Source organism: Amblyomma mixtum, chromosome 6 (genome assembly GCF_055824585.1).
Source record: "Amblyomma mixtum isolate Tamu chromosome 6, ASM5582458v1, whole genome shotgun sequence".
In the NCBI taxonomy this organism is placed as follows: domain Eukaryota; kingdom Metazoa; phylum Arthropoda; class Arachnida; order Ixodida; family Ixodidae; genus Amblyomma; species Amblyomma mixtum.
The window spans coordinates 114,286,006-114,307,527 of NC_143017.1; the positions used below are offsets into that span (position 1 = coordinate 114,286,006).

Below are 21,522 nucleotides of genomic sequence, written 5' to 3' on the forward strand. Positions count from 1 at the left end.
AGGACGCCAAATAGTCTATATACAAAACTGTATTTGGTCATCGTGTTGGTTTTACAACACACGAATAAATGAGCGAGAAAGTGGAAAAAGCAAACAGGCGCGAAGAAATAACTCTTTCATATATTTCACCGTGGTAGCAGGAAGGTGACTATTCATCCGTACAATCTGTAAAGCACAAACACTTCTCAAAACTCACCCTAAAACCATATAGACTTCTGCCTTCGGAACAAATGGAGCAAAGCATAGAGAGAAATGTCTAAACGAGAAAAAACACAGCCATGTTGATATAAGTGACAAGTATAGATGTAACAGGTAGACTGCATTCAAATACCACAAAACTGATGAGAATACTCATGATCTGAACATATATTTTTCATTACATGTCTTTACTATTCTTTAACAGATTAGCCTCAGCCAACGCCCTCGTATTACAGCTTTATTTGTAATCCTCACTGGGGCTTGCACGTCTGAATGTGTATCGCTGCCTAACCCTTCCGTCGAAAATTCGTGTCATTTACTTTTCTCCTGTGTCACCCTGAAGCTTCTTATACAAAAACGAATAACACTTTGTTCTTCCAAGGTTCGTCGCACTTAGCGCACCAGGCTCTCGGTCAAACATTTTATTTCGCTCAAGCAGGAAAAAAATACCGTGAGGCGCATTACCGCCGTGGAGCAGCCATATTATTATTGTTATCTGATCTCGTCAATGATAGATACATGTCCCACAATGCACTGCCTTCTTAGTAGCAGGAGGTAATAAATGTACAAGTGAAAGTTACTATCTCAACTAGGTAGTGAAGAGCACTACAGTCAGAAACAAAAAGATAGTAGTATTTACTTTGAAAATGGGTAGAAATAGTTTTTGCATGTTTTGTTAACCGTGTTGCTAGTCATTTCTGTAACTTGCTAACCTGCGTCTAGTCACCACTGTGCAGCAGCCACAAATACTTCCATTGGTCTACTAATTAGCCCAAACACGAATGTACTCCTGTGTAGCCTCTATCCATCTAGTAAAAAGGATCTGCCGTAGGCACTGACTTAAAGGTTACTACTCCCTATAAAGGCATCAAGCGACAGTAATGTTATGAACCAGGCTATATAACAAAAACGCATGATAATACGCGACGACTATCCTTCAGTTCTTTTGATCCGATATGGAAGCGGTTCGCGTTAATGACATTTTTTTTTTTTTTCTGCAACGCTTCATGTAGTCAGTGACGTAGCCTGAGGATATGAAACATCGTTAACTGTTAATCTGATAAGGCTAAATGCACCCTCGGAGCTGTGGTTATGCTATCTGTTTTCCCCTCTAACGAAAGTGACCGTTGAAGTGTAGACAGGGTTAGTTCGTGTCGCAGCACGACGAGTGAAAACGCGTGGCCTCTCAATGCCGCCTGGTACGACGGCGAGCTCAGTTGGGAAGTGACGTGTAACGTAGCGTCAGACGCGCTCACGAATTGGTTGTCAACTCATTCGTGTACTTCTTGCCTTGAGCTTTGAGGCGCGTCGTCCACTATGCAAAACAGTAATTGAGGAGGCTAGTGTGATAGCATGTGGAAGGCCTGATCGTTCCTGATCTTTTTTTCTTCATCATAAAGATGATTTCTCTCGCTCTTTTATACTCAGGGCCTCGGGGAGAAAAAGATCGGCTTCTGAACACTTAAACAGAGCTAGTGCAAATTGAAAAAAAAAAAAACGCAGTCAAAGAATGGACTCGACGAGAGACGAAGGAAAGGCCATATATATACAAGTTTAGTCAGAATTAAGCTTCAGTACTCGTTCACAGGTATTTACCGCGCGCACTGGAGCCTGATTGTAGTCTTTCCCGTGCATAACGTAAGCGACAAGAATTCAAATCCGGAGTATTCTTATTCTGTTGTTGTTCACATAAGACGTGCACGGAGACATAAGACATGTTTGGGCCTGACAATGCCACCGGTTATTCCTTTTCGCACCGGTAAACAAATACGCACAACTGACAACATAATACACAACACACCACTCTCACGGTAAGCAGTACCTAGTACAGTTCACGACAGTGGTCATCAGTAATGTTATTGGAGAATGACAGAAGAGTCACACAAAACATCAGTGTGAAATCCTGTAGGCTATGCAAAAGAAAAAGAAAGAAACAGTCTATATAAAAAAGGAGCATTCACATTTCCATACAAGTAAAGGCAACATGCAAGCCAAAACTCGCACGCAGGCAATATTGCGATCTGAGCAGGTATATGAAGATGAAGGTTAGCGAGGTCAACATCATCATCATCATCAGCCTGACTACACCCACTGCAGGGCAAAGGCCTCTCCCATGTCTCTGTAATTAACCCTGTCTTTTGTCAGTTGCCGCCACTGCATCCCCGCAAACTTCTTAATCTCATCCGCCCACCTAACTTTCTGCCGTCCCCTGCTACGTTTGCCTTCTCTTGGAATCCACTCCGTTACCCTTAAGGACCAGCGGTTATCTTGCCTTCGCATAGCACTGTAAAGTACATGCTGTCTTTGCTGCGTTCCTCACTCTTTCCGTTTTGTTGCTAGACAGGAGTGCCTTAGGTTATGAAGCGCCTTCATCAGTTCGACCTTTCGAGGCCTTGGTGGACACCCCCGATTAATCTGATGCCCGTGCGAATAGCAGCGAACGAACCGCGGCATGCCACGACGGAGGTCGTCGTGAACAGTCGATTTCATCGGGTCGGCCTAGCGGGACAACTCAGCCGCTCTCCTTGAGAATATAGAAAGCCGGGCGCGGCCGTGTGTTCGAGGAGGAAAAAAAGAGCGCGTTGAGTCAGCTGAGCCTTCTCTCCTTGCTCGTCGACGTGTGCTGTGCTTGGTGCGCGTCTGTGTGCGCGGCCTCCTCTTGTCGCCCCTTATTTTTCCCGCGTCTCGGGTCACCTCCGCGCGCGAGTGCTGTTTTTAGAAGCCGCGTTTCTGTTCCCCTTCCCTACTCTGGTGTCCGACACACCGGCTACACCGCGGTCCGCACTGCTTGTCACACGCGCGCATCGCTGCATGGTCCGAGCGTCGATACGAGCTGCTTGTCTGCCCGGTGTTGAGGACGTAGTTCTCGTTAGTGCGTTTACGTGTGTGATCTTAATTTAGAGGTTGACGTAACGGATTGAAGGAGAAAGAGAGAGGAGGATGCGACTGTGCTCATCATGTTCACTCTAGGCAAGTTACAAGCTGTGGGCAGACTAGCCGATCACAGACTTGCTGCTCTCTGGTGAGAGGTTCACGCTTCACGGACCACCCTTCGCACGCCTTATCCTCTCCTAGCACTGACCAGAGCCCTCTTCACCAGCCGACTGTCGGGCCTCAAGCTTTTTGGCGAAGTCTTGCCACTTTGTCACTGCATATCATTGCGCTGTTTGGAAGTGGTGGTTGCTGTTATGGCGCATTTGGGTCTGCCCAAGGAAGAGGATCCATCGTTCCCAAAAGGTTACGGCCTTCTGTCCTGAAGAGGAATGGGGCATCGTACAGCTGTGGTCTGCGCATTAGAGTTCTCTCTAGACTTATGGTTCAGTAGGGCGGCACTTATGCTAGCCATTCTGGTGTTTGTACCCGCTCATTTTGGTCCGGTGATTTGCTCTCTGGGAGGACCACCATGGCATCAGCGCGTGGTTCCACCAGTGCCGGTTGCACCTTACGACGCCACTCCAGGTGGCGTATTTAGGATGCGGGCATTACCAACTGATACAGTAAGGCGACTGGAAGGCTATAATGCTGCCTAGTATTTGATGAAGTTATCACTTGTAATATTTCCACTTCAAACGGTACGTCTAGCACAGAACTCATGAGATCTTGCTTTGTTTTCTTTCTCTCCTCAGGATCTGGAAGATGGATTTAGAATTCTACGCTGACTACAACGCCGTGGGTCATTATTCAGCCCAGACCTGTCTCAAGAACATGTCGGCGAGGAAGAACAAAGTTCCCAAAGTGAGTATAACACACATTTCATTCTTTTCTGCGCATGTAAGCCAAAGACGAGCGCTCGGCGTTAAAGTCATGGCCTAACTGTCCAGACCACGAACAGAAAAATTTACTACTATTAGGGAAAAAAGTCTCTAGTATGCTCGGGAAGGCAACTAGCCGCTTATATAAGAGCCATGTCCGCCAACGACCACCCTATTTGACGGCTACACATTGCGTTCATTTCGACAGGCGGGGCTCCAGACACCGGCTAGTAACAGGCTTCGGTAGCCGCTCACGATTCCTGGAGACTTTTTCCCCCGATAGTATACACGCAGCTAGTAGTCGCATGGTCTGCCAACAACATCAACAAAAAAAATCAGTTTCGTGGACGCTTTCCTATCACGGCGAAAGCTAATGTCTATTTGGAGCTCCATTAACGACTAGGGAGATTGAGTTACGCTTGTTTTTGCATTCTCCAGTAGACTCATTTCTTGCAGAGAGAAAGGCGGCGGCCTTACGGCTTATTTACCTCTTGTTTATGATGTCTGGCTGCGAAATTATAACATGCACAAAACAGAACAGAAAAGTACTTTGCTAGGCAACGCGCCCGCTCTCCGGAGTGACGTCACCACGGTGGGCCCGTGTTCGCCTTTGAGGCGAAAACTGTTGCCGCCTTATCGCGGCACACTCGGAGCAGGAAAGGTATTGATTACCATACAATCGCGATGTCACGAGCGTTTAGCTGGCCAGTACATGGGTTCTTCATCCATCGCCTGGTAATTAGGTAACCTTCTAAGCCTCCAACGTGGCGTTCCAGCAACTAGAGAAAGATTACAGGGACTGCTATGAGCGCCAGGCTCTGTGTGTGCACAAGGTCAGAAAAAGAAAACAGGGGGGAAGGCACATGATGTGAGTCAGCCCAGGCGCACCGAATAACCATGTTCGCGTAGCCACCACTTTGAACAACAGCAAACCGATGGCCGACCTCTCACGCCGTCAGAAATTAGCTGTGTGGCCTGTAACGGACACCCTCGGTTCCTCCGCGAGCGTTTTGGCATCGTTGTCTCGTACAGCGCGATGATAACATAACTCGAGTGTGCACAACATTTCGCGACGCACGCTGGCAGAGGCGTTGGATTCGCGCCAGTGTCTAATGAACCGTAATCGTGACTTATTTATAGCCACAGGCTTCTTTCGTCGGCGTGGTTTCCGTAACCTTCGTTTCGTATACAGGCAGTCGAACGCGCGCCGTCCGTAGCATCCTAAGCGTCCTTATTTTCTGCGCCTATACACGCGGCTCGCCAGCTAATTGTTAGCGCATCGCGCGCGCTGCGAACTCGGTGGGTGGGTACGCACACACCGGCGGAATATCGCCTTCAGATCGAGCGAGGTCAAAGACCGAAGGCCGACCGATCGCTTTCGAAACGAGCAGAGGACGTGTGTCTTTCCGCAGCCCGTCCGCCCGCTTTCGCAGTCTTGCCTCCGTATATAGGCATATGTATGTATACTTGCATGCGGAAAAGCACTATAGCCTCGGCAGGGCGCGCTTCTGTGCCTGCCTCGCGCTTTCTTTACTCGAGGTCGCAAGCATCAGCGGGCGCATGAGTGCCGCTTGATTAACGGCGAAAGAGCGCGCGAGCAGCCATTTTGGAGCCTTGAGTGGTGGACGTGGCCGGGGTCGTTAAGGACGGTAATACCGCTGGTTTGTAATCATCGGTGGCGCGGCCTTTTGTTTTCCTTGGCTGCGCCCTCCCTGCCTCGAAGCGAGAGAGAAAGGGGCAGAATGACAGGCCTGACGGCGTGGCCGCCTTCCCCTGCGTTTTTGAGGGTGAGTGAGGGTGAGTACGAGTGAGATACTCACTCGAACAAGAGTGAGTGAACTCACGAGTGCATATTCGAGTTATCTGTAGTGTAGCTCAGTCGGTGTTTGAGTGAGCCAGTTAACTGAGTGAGTGCTTATGTGAGTGAACGAACGAACAAGTGCGTGAGGGAGTGACTCACTGTGGAGTGTGTTTAACTAGTTTTGAAGTCAGGGACTAACTATACACTAACTCACAGAATGAATCTGTAAGTGTATGAATGAGCAAAAGAGTGAGTGAGTTATGCGATGCCGTTTGCGCACTACTGATTGCACAGATCCTATGAAGTTTCTCGCGAGCGCGAGATATTGAGGGACCGCTTTGCATCTGCAGAAATGGGGGAGCGGGCGGTAAGCTCTTGTGAGGAGATCTTGAATTCTTCATAACCTAGCCATTAGCGTCATATGTGTAAGCAGGCTCAGTCTACTCAGACGCTCCGTTTTCAGTCCTTCTAGCGACCCGTTCCGTATACAGCGGAACCTCAGTATAACGAAATGGTTTATAATAAAATAATCAATATAACGAAGGAATCAAATCAAATCAAATCAAAAATTTATTTTCAACATTGATACAATGTTGATGGCTTCCGTGACAAAAAGCTGAGAGGACAGCTTGACTAGGTCAGGGAACCATTTTGGCAGCAGCGACTTCATATACACTTCAATAATTCAAATACAAATGAAATGTGCAACAGAATACATACATTGTCTTACTTACTGAGTACAATAGTTAAAATGCAAGTGAATATTGTAATGGAATACACGGACTTCATTCATCAACTTAACTACGCCACAAAAGAACAATGTGCCCTACAATAAAACTACGCAACAAACGAAAAATTAGTACCACAGAAGGCAAACACACACACTCACTCTGTATGCCCAATTTCACAATTACCACTCAAAATCATAAAACAGTCTTAGAAAATTGCCCAGAAACAAACATTCTGCGCAGTGCGGTGCGCGTTAGGGCAATGGAACCAGAAAATTGTGTTTTAATCTTGTTTAATAGAAATGGTACGTTGTACGTTAATGTTTGCAGAAGATAATTAGTGCGTGGCCGCGGTACAAACCATTCCTCAGACGCTCTGGTTCGATATGTGCGAGTTTGCAAAGTAAGAGTACACAGCTCCTTCAGGAACTGCTGGTAAGATACACTTGAGAAGTACAGCAGGTATAGTAGACGGTAATCGTAAATCTGTTGTATACTGACCAACTTGAACTGAGTAAAGAGGTCATGAGTGTGGTGAAAGTATGAAACATTAGCAATGCAACGAACAGCTTTCTTTTCGAGCCTATGTAGTATAGTTATGTTTTTTTTAGTAGTCGTGGCCCAAATTAACGTGCAGTAGTTAATGTGGGACCGAAAGACGGAGTGAAAAACTTGAAGTTTAATGTTAGTTGGAAAAATATCTCGAGATCGACGTATTAAGCCAACAGCGGAAGAGAGTTTTTTCACCAGTTGCTGTATATGCGCATCCCAAGTCATACGGTGCGATAGTACCACTCCTAAAACCTTGTGCTCTTTGACTATATCGATTGTAGAGCTGCCCAAGCGGAGCCCGCCAATCAAACTTACTGGTTTGTTTTTTGAAGCAAACAGAATGGCTTTTGATTTTTTAGGATTTATTCTTAAACAGTTTTTGCTCGACCAATCAAGCAATTTGCAGAGAGTTTCATTAGCGGTATGCAGTAGGTGAAAACTATTATCTGATGTGAAAAACAAGCTGGTATCATCAGCGTACAAAACAAACTTGACATGCTTATCAATACGAACCACATCGTTCACATAGATATTAAACAAAAACGGTCCCAAAACGCTGCCTTGAGGGACGCCGCATGGTATTTCTTTAAAGGACGACAGACTGCCATCGATAACTACAGACTGCATGCGTGTTGCAAGGTATGACTTTAAGAGTGAATGGGGTATGCCCCGAATGCCATAGTGATACAGTTTGTTAAGGAGAACAGTATGGTTGAGGCAGTCGAAAGCTTTGCTATAATCTACAAACACCCCAAGCGTTAGTTTATTTGTATCCATGTTTTTGAGTATCAATTCCTTTTGAATCAAAAGGGCAGACTCGGTAGAGCACCCTTTTCTGAACCCATGCTGACATTCAGAAAGAAGTTTATGCTTGGTAAAAAAGGGGTCGAGACGAGACAGAATAACTTTTTCAAGACCTTTTGAAAACACTGGGAGAACTGACACTGGTCGGTAGTTGGCAGCATCATTTTTGTCGCCGCCTTTATATATAACTGAAACTTTTGCGCGTTTCATGTTTAGTGGAAAAAAACCCGTCTCCAAAGCAAGGTTATAAATGTGTACGAGGGCTGGACAGATGACGTCGAGGACGTATTTGACCGGTCGGACCTGGATATTATCTATGTCAAGGCTTTTACTGTTCTTTAGTGATGTAAATATGTTGTAAACCTCAGCTGTATTAGTTGGCACCATAAAAACAGTGTTCAAGAGGTTGTCGTCAAGGACGCAAGACGTTACAGAAGGAGCAGCATTGTTAGTCATGGCAGTTATGTAGTGGGTGTTGAAATGCTCTGCTAGAGCACCTTCAGTAAGCAGTTGACCTTCGACAGTCATCTGAAACTGATTAGGCGCAGCTGTACGCAGGCCGAGTGCGTCGTTCACAATCTTCCAGATCCGATCAGGACGAGATGTCGAGGCATCCTGAATCAGCTGCTGAAAGTACTGCACTTTGGCTTTCCTTAGTTCTGATGTGATTCGATTGCGTAGTTTCTTGAACTCTGCAAATATGGAAGGCTTACGCGTTTTTAAGAACAGAGCGAAAAGCTTATTTTTATCTTCAATCATTTTTACCTGCTCGATGCCGATCCAGGGTTTTCTTATCGATCGACGCTGCCTAACACATTTCAGTTTGAAGCATGCCTTGTAATGGGCAGAAAAAATAGTCATAAAAGTGTCGTATGCTTTATCTGCAGTACTTTCTGCAAAAACCTCAGACCAGTCAGTGCTAATAATTTTGTTCCTAAAATCATCGAGACTGGTGTCATTTATAGATTGAAAAATGAACTTTGAACGAGAAGGTTTGCGACCCACAGCGACGTCTGAATAAGCCATAAAAACAGGACAATGATCACTCAGGCTGCAATTGACGGTTCCGGCTGCGGTTACTGGTGTGTTGCTGTTCGTAATCAATAGGTCCAAAACCGATGCAGTTGTTGATGTGACACGCGTTGGTGTTTTAATGACGTTTTGAAACCCACAGGCTGCAAGTTTGTTGTTCAGTTCAGTAGAAGAGGTATTACCTGCTGTAACATTAATATTAAAATCTCCACCAAGAACTAGCCGCAATCGTTCGAAGGATGCATATTCGAGTAGGTTATCCACAAAGTCCATGAATCTTTTAACATCGCCTGAAGGAGGTCGGTATACGACAGCGAAAAGAGTGCTCTCTTGTTGCAAACAAAGTGCTTCATAATGTTTGGTGATATCGGTAAACTGGGACACCTTCTCACTTGATAAACTGTCAGAAATGTACATGCCAACGCCGCCACCACGCTTGTCGGTTCGATTGATAAAAAAATTATTATAACCAGGTAGCAAAGGCGCACAGTTGCTCGTTGTGCACCAAGTTTCAGTTAGCATGATAACATTAAATCGGAAAGAAAACTGATCAATGAAAAGAGCAAATTCATCGTGTTTTTTTGCCAGAGAACGGATGTTAAGGTGAATAAAGGATACTGTGCTTCTTGCAGGTGAGCACAGTTTAGCTGTTCTAGGTTCAACAAACTGCTGATATAAGACATCAGAAAGACTGAACATTTTATGGTAGCTGCAATTCGCACCGTTTCATTAACAAAACCATTCAGGAGATCTTAGTAAGGTCGTCCATAGACTCAATGTGAACAACATCGCTACCCTCAGTTTTCCGTGCCAATATTTTGCCATTGCGTGTCCACACGAACCGCCATTCACATGCTTTCTTACGTGCAATGGCCGATGACAGCAGCTTTTTTAGGCTTGGACACAAGTGTTCGTTGACGAACACTGGAGGGCTGCTTGCAGAGCTATCTGTACCGTCAGCACGGCTGTCAAACAATCCTAGACTTTCGTTAGTGATGCGCTTCTTCCTTGATTTTTCTAGAACTTGGTCACGTTTCTGGCGACTTCTGAACTGCACAACAATATTGCTCGCAGCGAACTTTTTTGTTTCTTGATTTTCGCTCAGCTCAACAATGTCGCTCTGTCGAGCATTCCGCGCTGACACACGATGGCAGGCCTCAATATCTAAAGGCGAGACAGGTTCGCCGACAGCAGTGCCAATTTTACTAACAAGCTCGACAACATCCTCCGTCTCTGTTTGGATTACACCTTTGATCTCAAGGTTGCATTTCCGAGAGTACTGGTCGTTGTGAACAAACATTTTTTCAAGATCTTTTATGAAATGATGATTCCCCTTGGAAGGTCGGTCAACACGGGCCATAGCGAAGCTACTGCGATAAGTAATCGTCAGGCCCCTTCAATTTCGTTAAAACGAGGTACAACGCTGTAATGAATTTGGTTTACGGTTACAGCTTCGCTAAACGAAGACGGCTGGGTGCCCCTCGTCGAGCCGACTAAGTTGCGTAACGTGTGGCGCGCACTCACTCGCGTTCTTCTTTCGTATTCCCCATGCGCCGATATCGCGGTTGCATTAACGGGTGCCGAAAACGATGGCGGACTTGTATAGTTGGCAACGAGTACAGTAGCTAGCGGCCATCCGTGGGTGCTTTCCTCGCGCCCTCAAGCAGCCAGAGACGGTCTTCTTGCTTTCTCAATCTTCACTGCGCGTTTTCTTTTTCTTTTTTAATTCTCGTCGGCGGTTACTCTCTATATTCCACTTCGCCCGCGCCAGCTTGTGCGGAGGCTTACGCCGAAGTCGGTGCCAAGATTAGCGGCCCTCTTCGATCGCCCAAGGACTCGAATGCCGAAGGCAGCGGGGAGGAAAGCCAGAGTTACGGTGACGAGCTCTCGCGCACCACCGCCGCCATTATGCCAGAACAACCGGGTTATATACGCTCTCCGCGCAGTTCCGTGCAGTGCCGGAAAAGTTGCGGCCACAGCAGGTATACTAACAGAAGAAGCGGAGACACGGTGCATTACTTCGTTGAGTGATGGCGTTACTGCATGCGTTTATTTGTTCTGACTTCGCCTCAGATAGGCTTGGCTGCGTTGTGTTTCTGAAAATTCAGTGCCCATTCGAGTCGGTGTCAACAAGAGAAATCGGCACCAGAAAGCCTGTAGCAGTGCGAGACTATTTCTGGCATAAGCTAGCAAGCTGCAACATGCTTCCCGCTCACCTCAAAGCTGCACGGAACCTGTAAGGCTACAGCTCAAGTAACTGGGCGTCGCTCAGTCTGCATTTGCTCACCTTGGCGTGCTTCCCGCGTGCGCAGTCTGCGCGCGTGTTGTGTTTGTACGCGTCGGTGATTTTACCAGCGGTGCGCCGGTGAAACTTGAAATGACGGCGAGCCTTGAAGTGAGAGCGAGTCAGCCTTCGCTGGCGTCCTCACCAGCTCAGCCCGGAGGCGGTCGCTTTGGAGGAGAAAGTTGGAACGCGAAAACACAGGGAGCCAAAGAGCTGAGGAACGTTATTGCGTTTTTATCTGGGAGGGATTGCCTTCACGGACGTCATCTGCGCAGCGAGTGATAGAAAACCTTGATCAGCGTCGTCGGTTTTGTTTGCGAAATTAAGGAGCCGTTTATTAAAGCGAGAGCCATTAACGCCGGAGCCTATAGCTGTAACGCTGTACGACATCGATCACGTTGTTCCTATCGCCCTACAGCGCGTCCAGGGTAGAAATACTGTTCAGGAATGCACAGTTATCTTTTATTTTCCCGTTTGAGTCCACCGCGTTTCCATTGTGTGTACATATGAGCGGTGTAATCCGCGAGGCGCCGTTTCTTGTCTACATACAAAAGCCCTGTGCATAGGGGCCCGTGAAGCGTAAACAGATCTATTTTCTTCCGCTGTGATGGCCCCAATGACATCCATCGATCGCAGTTACAGTTGTGATCGCTTCCGCCAGTTGTTTGTCGCGTCGGCCAGCGAGAAACCGCTAATCGACGTGATCATCGCGAACGCAGCGAGTTGTCGCCATCTCCGGGTGTGACTGCGCTTTAATGCGTTCGATCCCTCACGCAAGCGCTCTGAAAGCGACGATTGCAGTAAACAGGCTTTCCGTGCGCAGGGATCTGCGAGCCCGAGCTAGCGGCCAACTGCGCATGCGCAGTTCGGCGCATTGCTGGCGGAATGATACTGTGAACAGCGCGGCCGACTTCGGCGGTCACAGGCAGCGAGCCAGAATATATTCTTAGGCGTGTCGGAAGGGGAAAGGAGTTGAGGGAGGTGGCTTAGGTGAGATCTCGTTACCGTGCGAGCTGACGCAGGCCTTTTCCGACCGCAAACGTGCGTTTCGAACTAACGGTAGAAGCGGCGGCCAAGGGGCGTATTCCGACCGGCTGTGCGCGCACGTATGCACTTTCGCTAGCAGCTGCAGCCGCTTTGTAGCCGCCACAGCGAAACCAAGGCAGCCTACAGGAAAGCGGGTAAAAACACGTTACTGGTTCGTTTAACTGTTCAAGCACAAGCACAATAAGACGCAATGAAAAACAGGCTAGGACGGTCTGTTAGCTGGCAGGAATAAAACAACACGTTCCCTTTGTTGTATTCGAGATTGCAAGTGATTTCTATAGTTCTTTCTGGCCATCTGCAGTTCCGCGTTCGATTTAGAAACAAACGAGGCTTTTCGTGAAATTTTCTACATTACAGTTGTATCTTTATTGCGGCGCATTGTTCATTTGTCAAAGTGTTTTGCAAATTTGTTGTGTTAGATGCGTATCACATTTCATGTCTCATGGTAAAAGCCGTTTACTTTCCCTGGTATCTCTTCGTATCGTGCTGGATTCGACATAGCATCGCAATATCTGCTTTCTGGTTCCAATCTCACGTGAGAATGAGAAAGTTGCGTACAGTTAAGCAGAACGCCACATATGAAAACATTCTACAACCACATTTGTATGACGATCGTTCTTTAGGGCTTTCAAAGATAACCTCATAACAGAGACCTTTGTCCAGTGATGTCATGGAAACCCGCGGAAGGCAGTGGATTCGTAATAAGGCAGAAATTATTCATTCGCATGCATGCCCCCAGCGCAGTCATACGGCTACAAATGAACGCTCTCTCACAGAAACTTCGCGGTTTAAGAAAAATTCGTCCTGCTCCGAGGCCAGCACCCGGACCGGGGTGAATTTTCCTTCAACCGCGACTTTCTGAGAAATCCGCACAGCTTTCTTTTCTTTTTTTGTGTGTCTGTATGGCAGAGCTTGGGGCATGCTATTGAGTTATTAGTCCCTTATCACAGTGATCTCTGAACGATATTACCTGTGGGGAGTGGCTCAGATCGGCGGTCTGTCTAATGGGGGGTGCTGGCGGATAAGAGTGTGCCATGTGTGGTACAAGTCTGCTTCGGGAATGTGTAGAGAAAGATAAGGATGGTGGTAGGCTAAACACAGAAATCGCTCGGGCAGGCCGACAAATATGGGAGCTTTCTTCCGCGAACGATTGCTAGGTTGTCTGCCCTGCGGGGGTATTTGAAGGTTTATTTCGCAACATGATGTTGAGACGAAAATCAGGGAAAAATCTGTATAAATAGCCTGGGGGATCCTGACTTCCTTGTTATTTATTCCGTTCAATGTAACCATCTGGCGGCAGGAATGCCCCGGGTGATGGGCAGGCGTGCCCACACTGGACGGCGCGGGGCGACGAAGAAAACAGGAGCTCCGCAGTCGCGTTCCCGTTCGACTTGCGATCGCCCTTGCGTTGTCGCGTCGACGCTAATGAGCCGGAATATTCTACTTTTTCTGCTCCTCAAGTCACCACTTGGACAGAATAAAGCCCGCTTTATGTGCTGCCTGAGCGGTGGCGAGAGCGCCTGGTTGAACTCGCGAAGAGCAATATTTCTCGGTCAGGGGAAACTATAGATCTTTTCAAAAAGAGGCCCACGGGCGTCGCCATATTGGGCAGTGGGCTGTGCTCGTAGTAAAGGAAAGAGTTGGGGATGAAGTGGCGTTCTCGGCACAGCCCAGAAAACCAGTTTTCCCGAGGGTCCTAGCAGTCATATTCAGCATATCGACACTTTTTCATAATCTCCGCACCTTGTAGATATTGGCCGTTAACTGCGTATACATCATCTGATGTAGCTCAAAAGAAACGTTAGGAAATCTGTCTGATCACCTAGAGCCGTTCCAGCTTCAGTGAACGGACAAAATTTTTTCAGTTAGGCAGCGTAAGCAAGGCGTTTTGAAAAGAAGTGATGCGAGGCCTGCCGCAGGTTTCGCTGTGAGAGGCGAAACTCCGTCAATGTGATTTTTAGGGCCGCATAAGAACAATAGCGGGGCATTCCAACAAGGAGGAGTGTACGAGTGTTCTGAGGCACCCTTCAGTGGCTCCGGCGTCTAGAGCAGCTTTCGTTCCAGCAACCGTAGGAAAAATTATCGCTGGTTACCCAGTCGCCCGGGGGGAACCGAGCACGCAGACTGCTCTAGGGCGGCCGATGCCTAACAGCGCACCTGTCGCAACCCGCGTCTTTCAGCGCTACAGTTTATCGCATACTCCCCGACGCTGTTCGTTACTTTAGGCGGTCCGTGACGCTAATGACCGGGCCCGCAGCGAGTACTTTCCCCCTCCTCTCGTTGTTGCGAGTGCCGCCACTGCAGGGCTGCGGAAATTACGCTGTCGGATCGCTCATGCGTGCACGCAGGCATTGTATCACAGCGAGAGCAGTGGCGGTTACTGCGTGAGCCGCCTGCCGCATGCTCATCGCCTGCTTTGTATACGTCGCTTCTTGCTAAGCGAGGCTCCTGCCGTCGTGCGTCGCTAGGCCTGGCATCCTCTGGGCCTGGTTCGAAGGCGAATGCCTGATTCGCTAGGCTATGTCTGGTTCGTTAGTCTACGCCTGGTTGGATAGGCTAGGTATGGCTCGCTTGTATTATCCACATTCGATTGGCTATGCCTAGATCGCTATGTTATATAGCCTGGTTAGTTAGGCTATGCCCGGTTCGTCAGGCTAGGCCTAGTTTCGTCAGGCTAGGCCTAGTTCACAAGACAAGGCTTGTTTCTCTAAGCCGGGTAGCCGATCTGTCTGGCTAGCTCCACTACGTTTATCACATCCTCGTAGTCGTACAGCTTAACCTTTTAGTGGTGGCTCTTGAAGCTGGGGAAATGATGATTCCTTTGCCAGAAAGATTTCCTCTACCTTTGTATCGGCGTCCGCAGGACCTAGCTGTGTACGGGAGCTACGAAGCTGGCTGCAGCCCAAGCAGTGGCCGATCGTAGCCTCCACAAAATCCAGTCAAGAATCGGCGTGTGGACACTGTCAAACCGAGTGTTTTTTAATTATTTTTAGCTAGCTGAAATTTTCACATTGCGGGACCTTGAATTCGTCTAACACACCTTTGTGTTGTTGTGTGAGCTTGAACGCTTTCCTCTCCTACTGCTAGACTTACACCGCGTTCATTAAAGTTCCCCTTGCTCCATTTTTTTTATCCTTTCTACATACTTTGTGTGTCTGGTGCCGCGTATAAAACAGTGATCTGGCCTTGCAAGCTTCCTTGCAGTCATTAAACAGCTCGCAGGAGGCTTGCACCATGGGAGACCTAGAAAGGCGCGCATGCGTGCAAACTCAGTGGCCAAGCCGTACACGCAGTATCTCCGCACACATTGTCTTGTGTGAGTCTAGCGAAATATGGCGCACTCGGTACCAATCGTAATAGGCATTCGTGCTGCCCTCTCAAGGCTGTTGTCTCCATTTCTAGACGTCGTTCGCTAGTTTCCTTCCTTAATTAAGGTACTCTTTGATTCCCTGGTCTTACGAGATTTTTTACTCTTTATTAGGAAAATAATCGCGGGGAGGCTGTTATACGTACATTTGCAGCCAAGTCGTGTGAGCGGATACTGTGCACATGTGCAGGCTTTCAAATCTCATAAAAGTGAACGAAGTAAAGTCAGACGGCCGAAGCACGATGACATTAGTCCCAATCATGTATCTTTCGCAGACCTACCAAAGCGGTGGTCTAGTCGGATGAACATTTGCCTCGCATGCGGTTGGTGTGGGGTTCGACCTCCAGTGGTGGCAGTTGCCCGCCTGTGATACAATGGGTACAAGCTTTGCCTGGGCTGGTGCTCGGCTCATGGGTGAAATGTTTGTGAAATGGGTCTTTGATCCTAACTTGATTAGACGAAGAATACTTTGTGCCATGGCGGTCTTTGGCCACAGATACCCTTTCTCAACAATAATTCATCGTGCTCGTTTGCAGACTCCTTGTTGATTAGCGCGCGAAAAGTCCTGCAGGAGGCTTTATTTTTGTTCCTTTTCACCTCATTTGATCTTTTCAAAAACGTTGCATTTGCCCCAAGCATGGCACTGCCCCGGGCTAGGTGCACTGGTAACGTTTTTCGTCACCTCCACCTGCAAGCAAGGCGAATAATCTACGTCTCGACACTGAACTGAAGCCGACTCGTTGCACAACTGTGCCGAGCGCGTGCTCCTTCGCTCGCTTCCAGATCCCGCTGCGCTCTGCTGTATCAGCCGAAACGGAGGGCTCTTGGGCGCGCCTCCCCGTACACTTCTTTCTCTCTCGTCGCTCTCATTCGTTCTGTTCTTTTCTTCTACCCACTTTCTATTAGTCCGCCGCCGGAGGCGCAATCGAGAGCGCGCGCGTTTTCTCCTTTTCTTCCGCGTGCCTCCGGCTGACTCACGCGGAGAATAATAAATAATCCTCGGGCCGAGCCTGGAGACGAGTCAGGTTCGCCCACACGTCGAGCGCAGCTCTACAGCGCACGCCCAGCTCACGCACGCTGCTTGCGCGCGCTTTCCGTTAGTCCACTAGAGCCCGTGTCCCGTACGTGAATCGCTCACACATACACGCGCACACACTAGCCAGCCGACGCTGCGCTGACACCGCCTCTTTCAACTGCGACGTGCCGCGAAAGCTTAACGCGGTCCCTCTCTGTCTCTCTCGGCCGAATCTCGCGGCGTCGGCGGCTTGCGTGTCTGCATTACAACAGCGACTCCTCCTCGCCTGCGCATGCAGAAGACAGAGGGAGACGTATGAATATGAAGTCGCGTGGACTGCTTTCTTCGCCTAGCTTTCGAGCGACATGCCGCATGTAATGAGCCGAGGAACGAGTTTATGCTCGCGATACCAGAGACAACAACCCGCGAGAAGGACGTGTGTGGGCGGAGTTGCGTAAGAAAGGCCTCTTACCCTCCCTCTCCCTCCAGTACAGTATATAGAGTACCGTTACTCAGCTCGCACGCGCACGCTCTCCGCGCATGCGCGGGAATGCGAAAGGCGTCGACATGTACCGTGTTTTCGGGCGCATTGCCCGCACCTAAAATTTAAAAAAAAATGTGATTGAAAAAATGTGCTGGGGCTGGAGAGTGGTTGAGATGTACTGAGCAAATTCCTTTTGAAAAGTAATTCAATCAAAGTACTGATTACTTTTCCTAAAATCGCGTGAATGTAATTCAATTACATTGCCAATTACTGCTGACAAAGTGTAATAAGATTACATTGCAATTACTTTGGAAGTGTAATGTACTACTTTCTAGCTCTCATACATATAGAGAAGTACTTTAGTTCCAGCCTCTCTGTCAGATTTCCAAATGTTTTGCAACGCCGGAGGAACTGAAGTTCAAGTTGGCCGTCGAAAATTTTGCTTCACTGAACAAATGGTGTCGTAGGCCGTGCTGAGTAGCCGCTCTAGAGACGCATACGAGGGCATGCCGAGTATTCTACACGGAAAGCTCTTTCTATCTTGGGTACAGCGCTCAAAACTCTTAAAGTCGCTGATGTCGCTGTTCACGAACAGGTGAATTTAATCATTCGACGTGGCATGTAGGCGCTCTGTGTTGATTCTGAAGAGTTCGTCGTGCGTCTTTGAGTGCGTCTTTGAGTAATTCAGCGGTTTCTTATGCCCAGCAGTGGCTCTAGAGTCACGCAGTCGTGTTGCCTGGCACTAACTAGTAAGTAAGCATCAAATCTAAAATAATTGGTCCGCTGAGCTTTGCACTAAGCTGTTCAACTTACACAGCCTCAGCAACCCTCTAACAAAGGAAATGGAGTGAAATAAACGGCAATTTCTCTCTCAAAACGCAATGCGCACATTTTTTGGTCTCCCCGCTACACTCTGTCCCGGCCAACATTACGGCTCCCCATTTTCCCCCATATCTCAGCCATTACACACATAAGGACAACGCGATAAAAACAATTAGAACAGAAGCACTGCCAAACATCGCCGCTTTCAAAGCACTCGAGGCAGAAGCGAACGGCTAGCCCACAGCCTTAATTGCTGCTCGGAGCTGTCCGTCCCGTTTGGTGGCTCCGAAGGAGGTAATTTATTGCTTCGGCGTTTCTATCCTTATTATCGCTGCTTCTGTTCGGGAATGTTAGCGCCATGCGTGTTTCCACCTTCCCAACCGCACCGCGTATCCGCATCCACACCTCCCCATCCGCCCCAGGGCGCGCTCATGACTCGTCTTTTTGTCCTAAACGCACCCTATGCTCCTCAGGCTGCCCAAGTACAGTCTTACTTCTTTATGCTTGGTAGATGCTCGCAACACATGCACTTCTGCCGTTACATTGGCCTAAGCTGCCCACGCGTAGTTCCTGCTTTGGAGGAGCTCTATCCGTCATAAAAGCGAATAAATTTTTGTTGACACAAAGTGCAGCTGTCCATTTTGAGGAAAGTAAACTTTAAAGTAGTTAATTACTTTCTGTGCTAAATTAACATTGAAAATTAATTAATTACATTACTACATTACTGTAATGCATCCCATTGCAAATTATCCGAAAAGTAGTTAAATTAGCGTGATTTCGTTGCACGAATTCAGTTACTGTCATATCTCGGGTGAGAGCTACATTCGGATTTCAGAGTGATTGTTGGTTTTACGGAACTGCGTTCCTCCTCACAAAGCGTCTGCGATCCACACCGTGATCGATGTACTGCAGAGGCGGTGGTGTTAACCTCTGCCCCAGCGGACACAGCGCTCATACGCGGTGTTTCATTACCAAGGGTATGAATGTGAAGTTTCGGGTATGAATTTTCGACAGTGAAGGCAAGCTTTCAGAGAACAGCTCAGGCGGCATGACCGTGTGCGGTCGTGGACTAAGCATTGCAGCGAGCATTTCAAAATAAATACGTCTTTGACAACAAAGCGACCATTGACTGCTCCTTAGTCAGAGTATATAGTGGCTCTCTCTGCAAGAAACTGTTCTGATAGTATGACAGGAGCGTTTTCTCTATTGGTATGATCCAAATTATTCCTACGCAAGGGCGGGTAATACGTGGATAAGTACAGTATTTGTTGCTCTGTCTTACGGCAGACGAGCTGGTTCTTTCCGTGTGGATGGAATGGGCAAAACAATCTGCGCGGTGCATCTCGCCGCTCGTTTATTGCTTGTACGCGTGAGGAGGATACGGAGAGAGGGATTGCGTCGTTACTTCGAGATATGGGCGCCGTCTTTCGGCAAGGGCGCGTTTATATTCATAAGCAGGGTGGAGGGCCGAATTCTTGTGCTCTGTCTTCTCCGTGGTTCAATCACATGGCCGGGCTTTTGAGGCCGTGGCAAATGGCATACATGTTCCTTAAAAGCGTACGTAACGTAAACAGCATTCCCCGGTATATAGAGGTTTTGTTTTTGTTCTTTTGATTTCACCGATAGCCTTTGCGCGAGCTTGGCAGTCCTGTTTCCACCTCCATCTATAGTTGCAAGCTGCTTTTAACTAAAAGAAAAAATAGCGGTATAAAAGTGCATTCTCAACGTAAACATGTACGTAACCAGTTATTTCGTCGTACTTTTACTTTTGTACATGTGGCTATCGCACCCCATCAGGGCAATACAGATATATCTACAGATTATATATATATATATATATATATATATATATATATATATATATATATATATATATATATAACCCAGCCCGCGCCGACACTCTCACCATTCGGCGAAGTTCTTAAGGCAATGAGTTTTGACAATGCGTGAGACTGTCAGGAGAATCAATTGCGTAAGGCACGTGAGGTTAAGCTAAACCTATCCAGAAACGGAAGCGTAAACTGTTTTTATCTGCTGATGTACGTACTTTGTAGTTTAAATCCTTCGCGCTCCAGACTTCGTCCAGCTATGCTGTTGAGCCGAAATTGGCGTGGTATAGAACACTTACGCTCCCGACAGTGCGCTCAAAGTGACAACCAGCAGAGTTTGCTCTAAACCTCTGCACTTCTCTCTGGCTTAGACGGTTGAAAAAAAAAATGCTCATCCAAAGCGCCGATCTCTCGCATATAGAAGGGTTGTACATACATCCCCTCCTCCCCTTCCTTACTCTCTCCTTGGGCACCCTATCGCGTCGTCGCTGGCTCCAGGCGCGAGTCTGGCTCATTAGCCAGGAATCCGATGGTTTCACGGCCACTCCGCCGCTGGCTCACCTGCGGCAGGGAAAAAAACAGGTTCCGCCCCGCTTAATTCTCGCTTCCTTGGCGAGACGTGCGCGGCACGGTGGAGTCCGCCTCGCTATGCACGTCTCGCCCGCTCGCTGAAGGTATTGACTGGCGTCCCTTTCTTCCGTTACTCTCCACATATTATTTACTTTCTCTCTCTCTCTCTCTCTTACTTTTTCGCCCTGCTCCGGTATCCTCCTCTCCTCGTCTTTCGAGCGGGCTGCCTCCCTGGCTCGCTCGCCGCTGCGGAATCTGGGTCAATGTCGGAAGGAGATGGCGGAGAGGACTCGGCGTCCAGCGTCATCGCTCTCGTGCGCGCCAGATAACAGAGCGACGATGCCAAAAAAAAAAAAAAAGGAAGCGGAGGTTCCGCTGGGGCCATTTTGTCTATACCTGTCTCTCAATTTTGCATTTCCATTTCTCTTCCTTTCTTGATTTTGCAATGGGACTTTCCGCGTTCGCGACTACGTTCGGCAGCTATGGAGATGAGGTCTCTTGGCGACTCAGCAAAAAAGGGCAATGAAGACCTTAACGACAGGTGTTATACTATATTGCATATGCGAGAGCGGCCTTCGTTGGAGCTGTGGCCGTCTGATAACAGCGGTGTCACTTGGTTCAGGTGCTGCCTGGTTGTTGTCTTTCGGGGGCATTCTCTGTTTCACTTGTTTAAGCCGTAGGTTCAATGGCGTGCAGCCTCCACAGAGAGACGTCAGCCCGACTTCCATGGCACAAACGAGCACCTTTCTTCCTCTAGCTTTCTGTCCTCCTCGAGACAAAACTTTCCCAAAGCAATATTTTCGAGGATGCTACTCTCACCGATTTCAGCGCTTAGACATAATCATAAATTAGTTTTCCTGCTTCATTGTAATCGTATATAACTTCTTCCTGGAGTCCACATTCATAGAGTCAACACGGTTCTTGGAGTTTCAGATGTCTCTAATTTAAGGAACATTTAGTGTTGGACCCCAAATTCAGTGGCGCAAAATTTCCTTTCCTTGCTGTGTGCGCCTCAAGCAACTTCATCGTTGCTGGCTTTTAGAGAGAATGCGGGTCTTGAGGCGCGGTCTCCCCTTCTTAACACAGGACAGCAATGCTCAGGTCATTACCGAGTCACGGACATCAACGAGACCGTATCATCTGCTGAAATGGCAGCCTCTCGTTAGCCACGCTTTTCGCTTGCCGCGGTTTGCGCTGAAAGCACTGTGTGGCTGATCAGTCAGAAAATGCGGTGCTC

At 48.0% G+C, this 21,522-nt stretch overlaps 1 protein-coding gene across 2 annotated transcripts in view; it reads left to right on the forward strand.

The window, feature by feature from the left end:
• pnt (ETS transcription factor pointed) overlaps window positions 1-21,522 on the forward strand; it is a 196,877-nt gene that overhangs the window by 22,418 nt on the left and 152,937 nt on the right. For both annotated transcript variants that reach the window (XM_089548842.1, XM_089548836.1), the window contains exon 2: window positions 3,825-3,933. Coding sequence is in view for 1 of the 2 variants with exons in the window: in XM_089548836.1 (XP_089404962.1) it covers window positions 3,835-3,933 (99 nt within the window). In the remaining variant the exon portion in view is untranslated. The remainder of the gene's footprint in view (window positions 1-3,824; window positions 3,934-21,522) is intronic.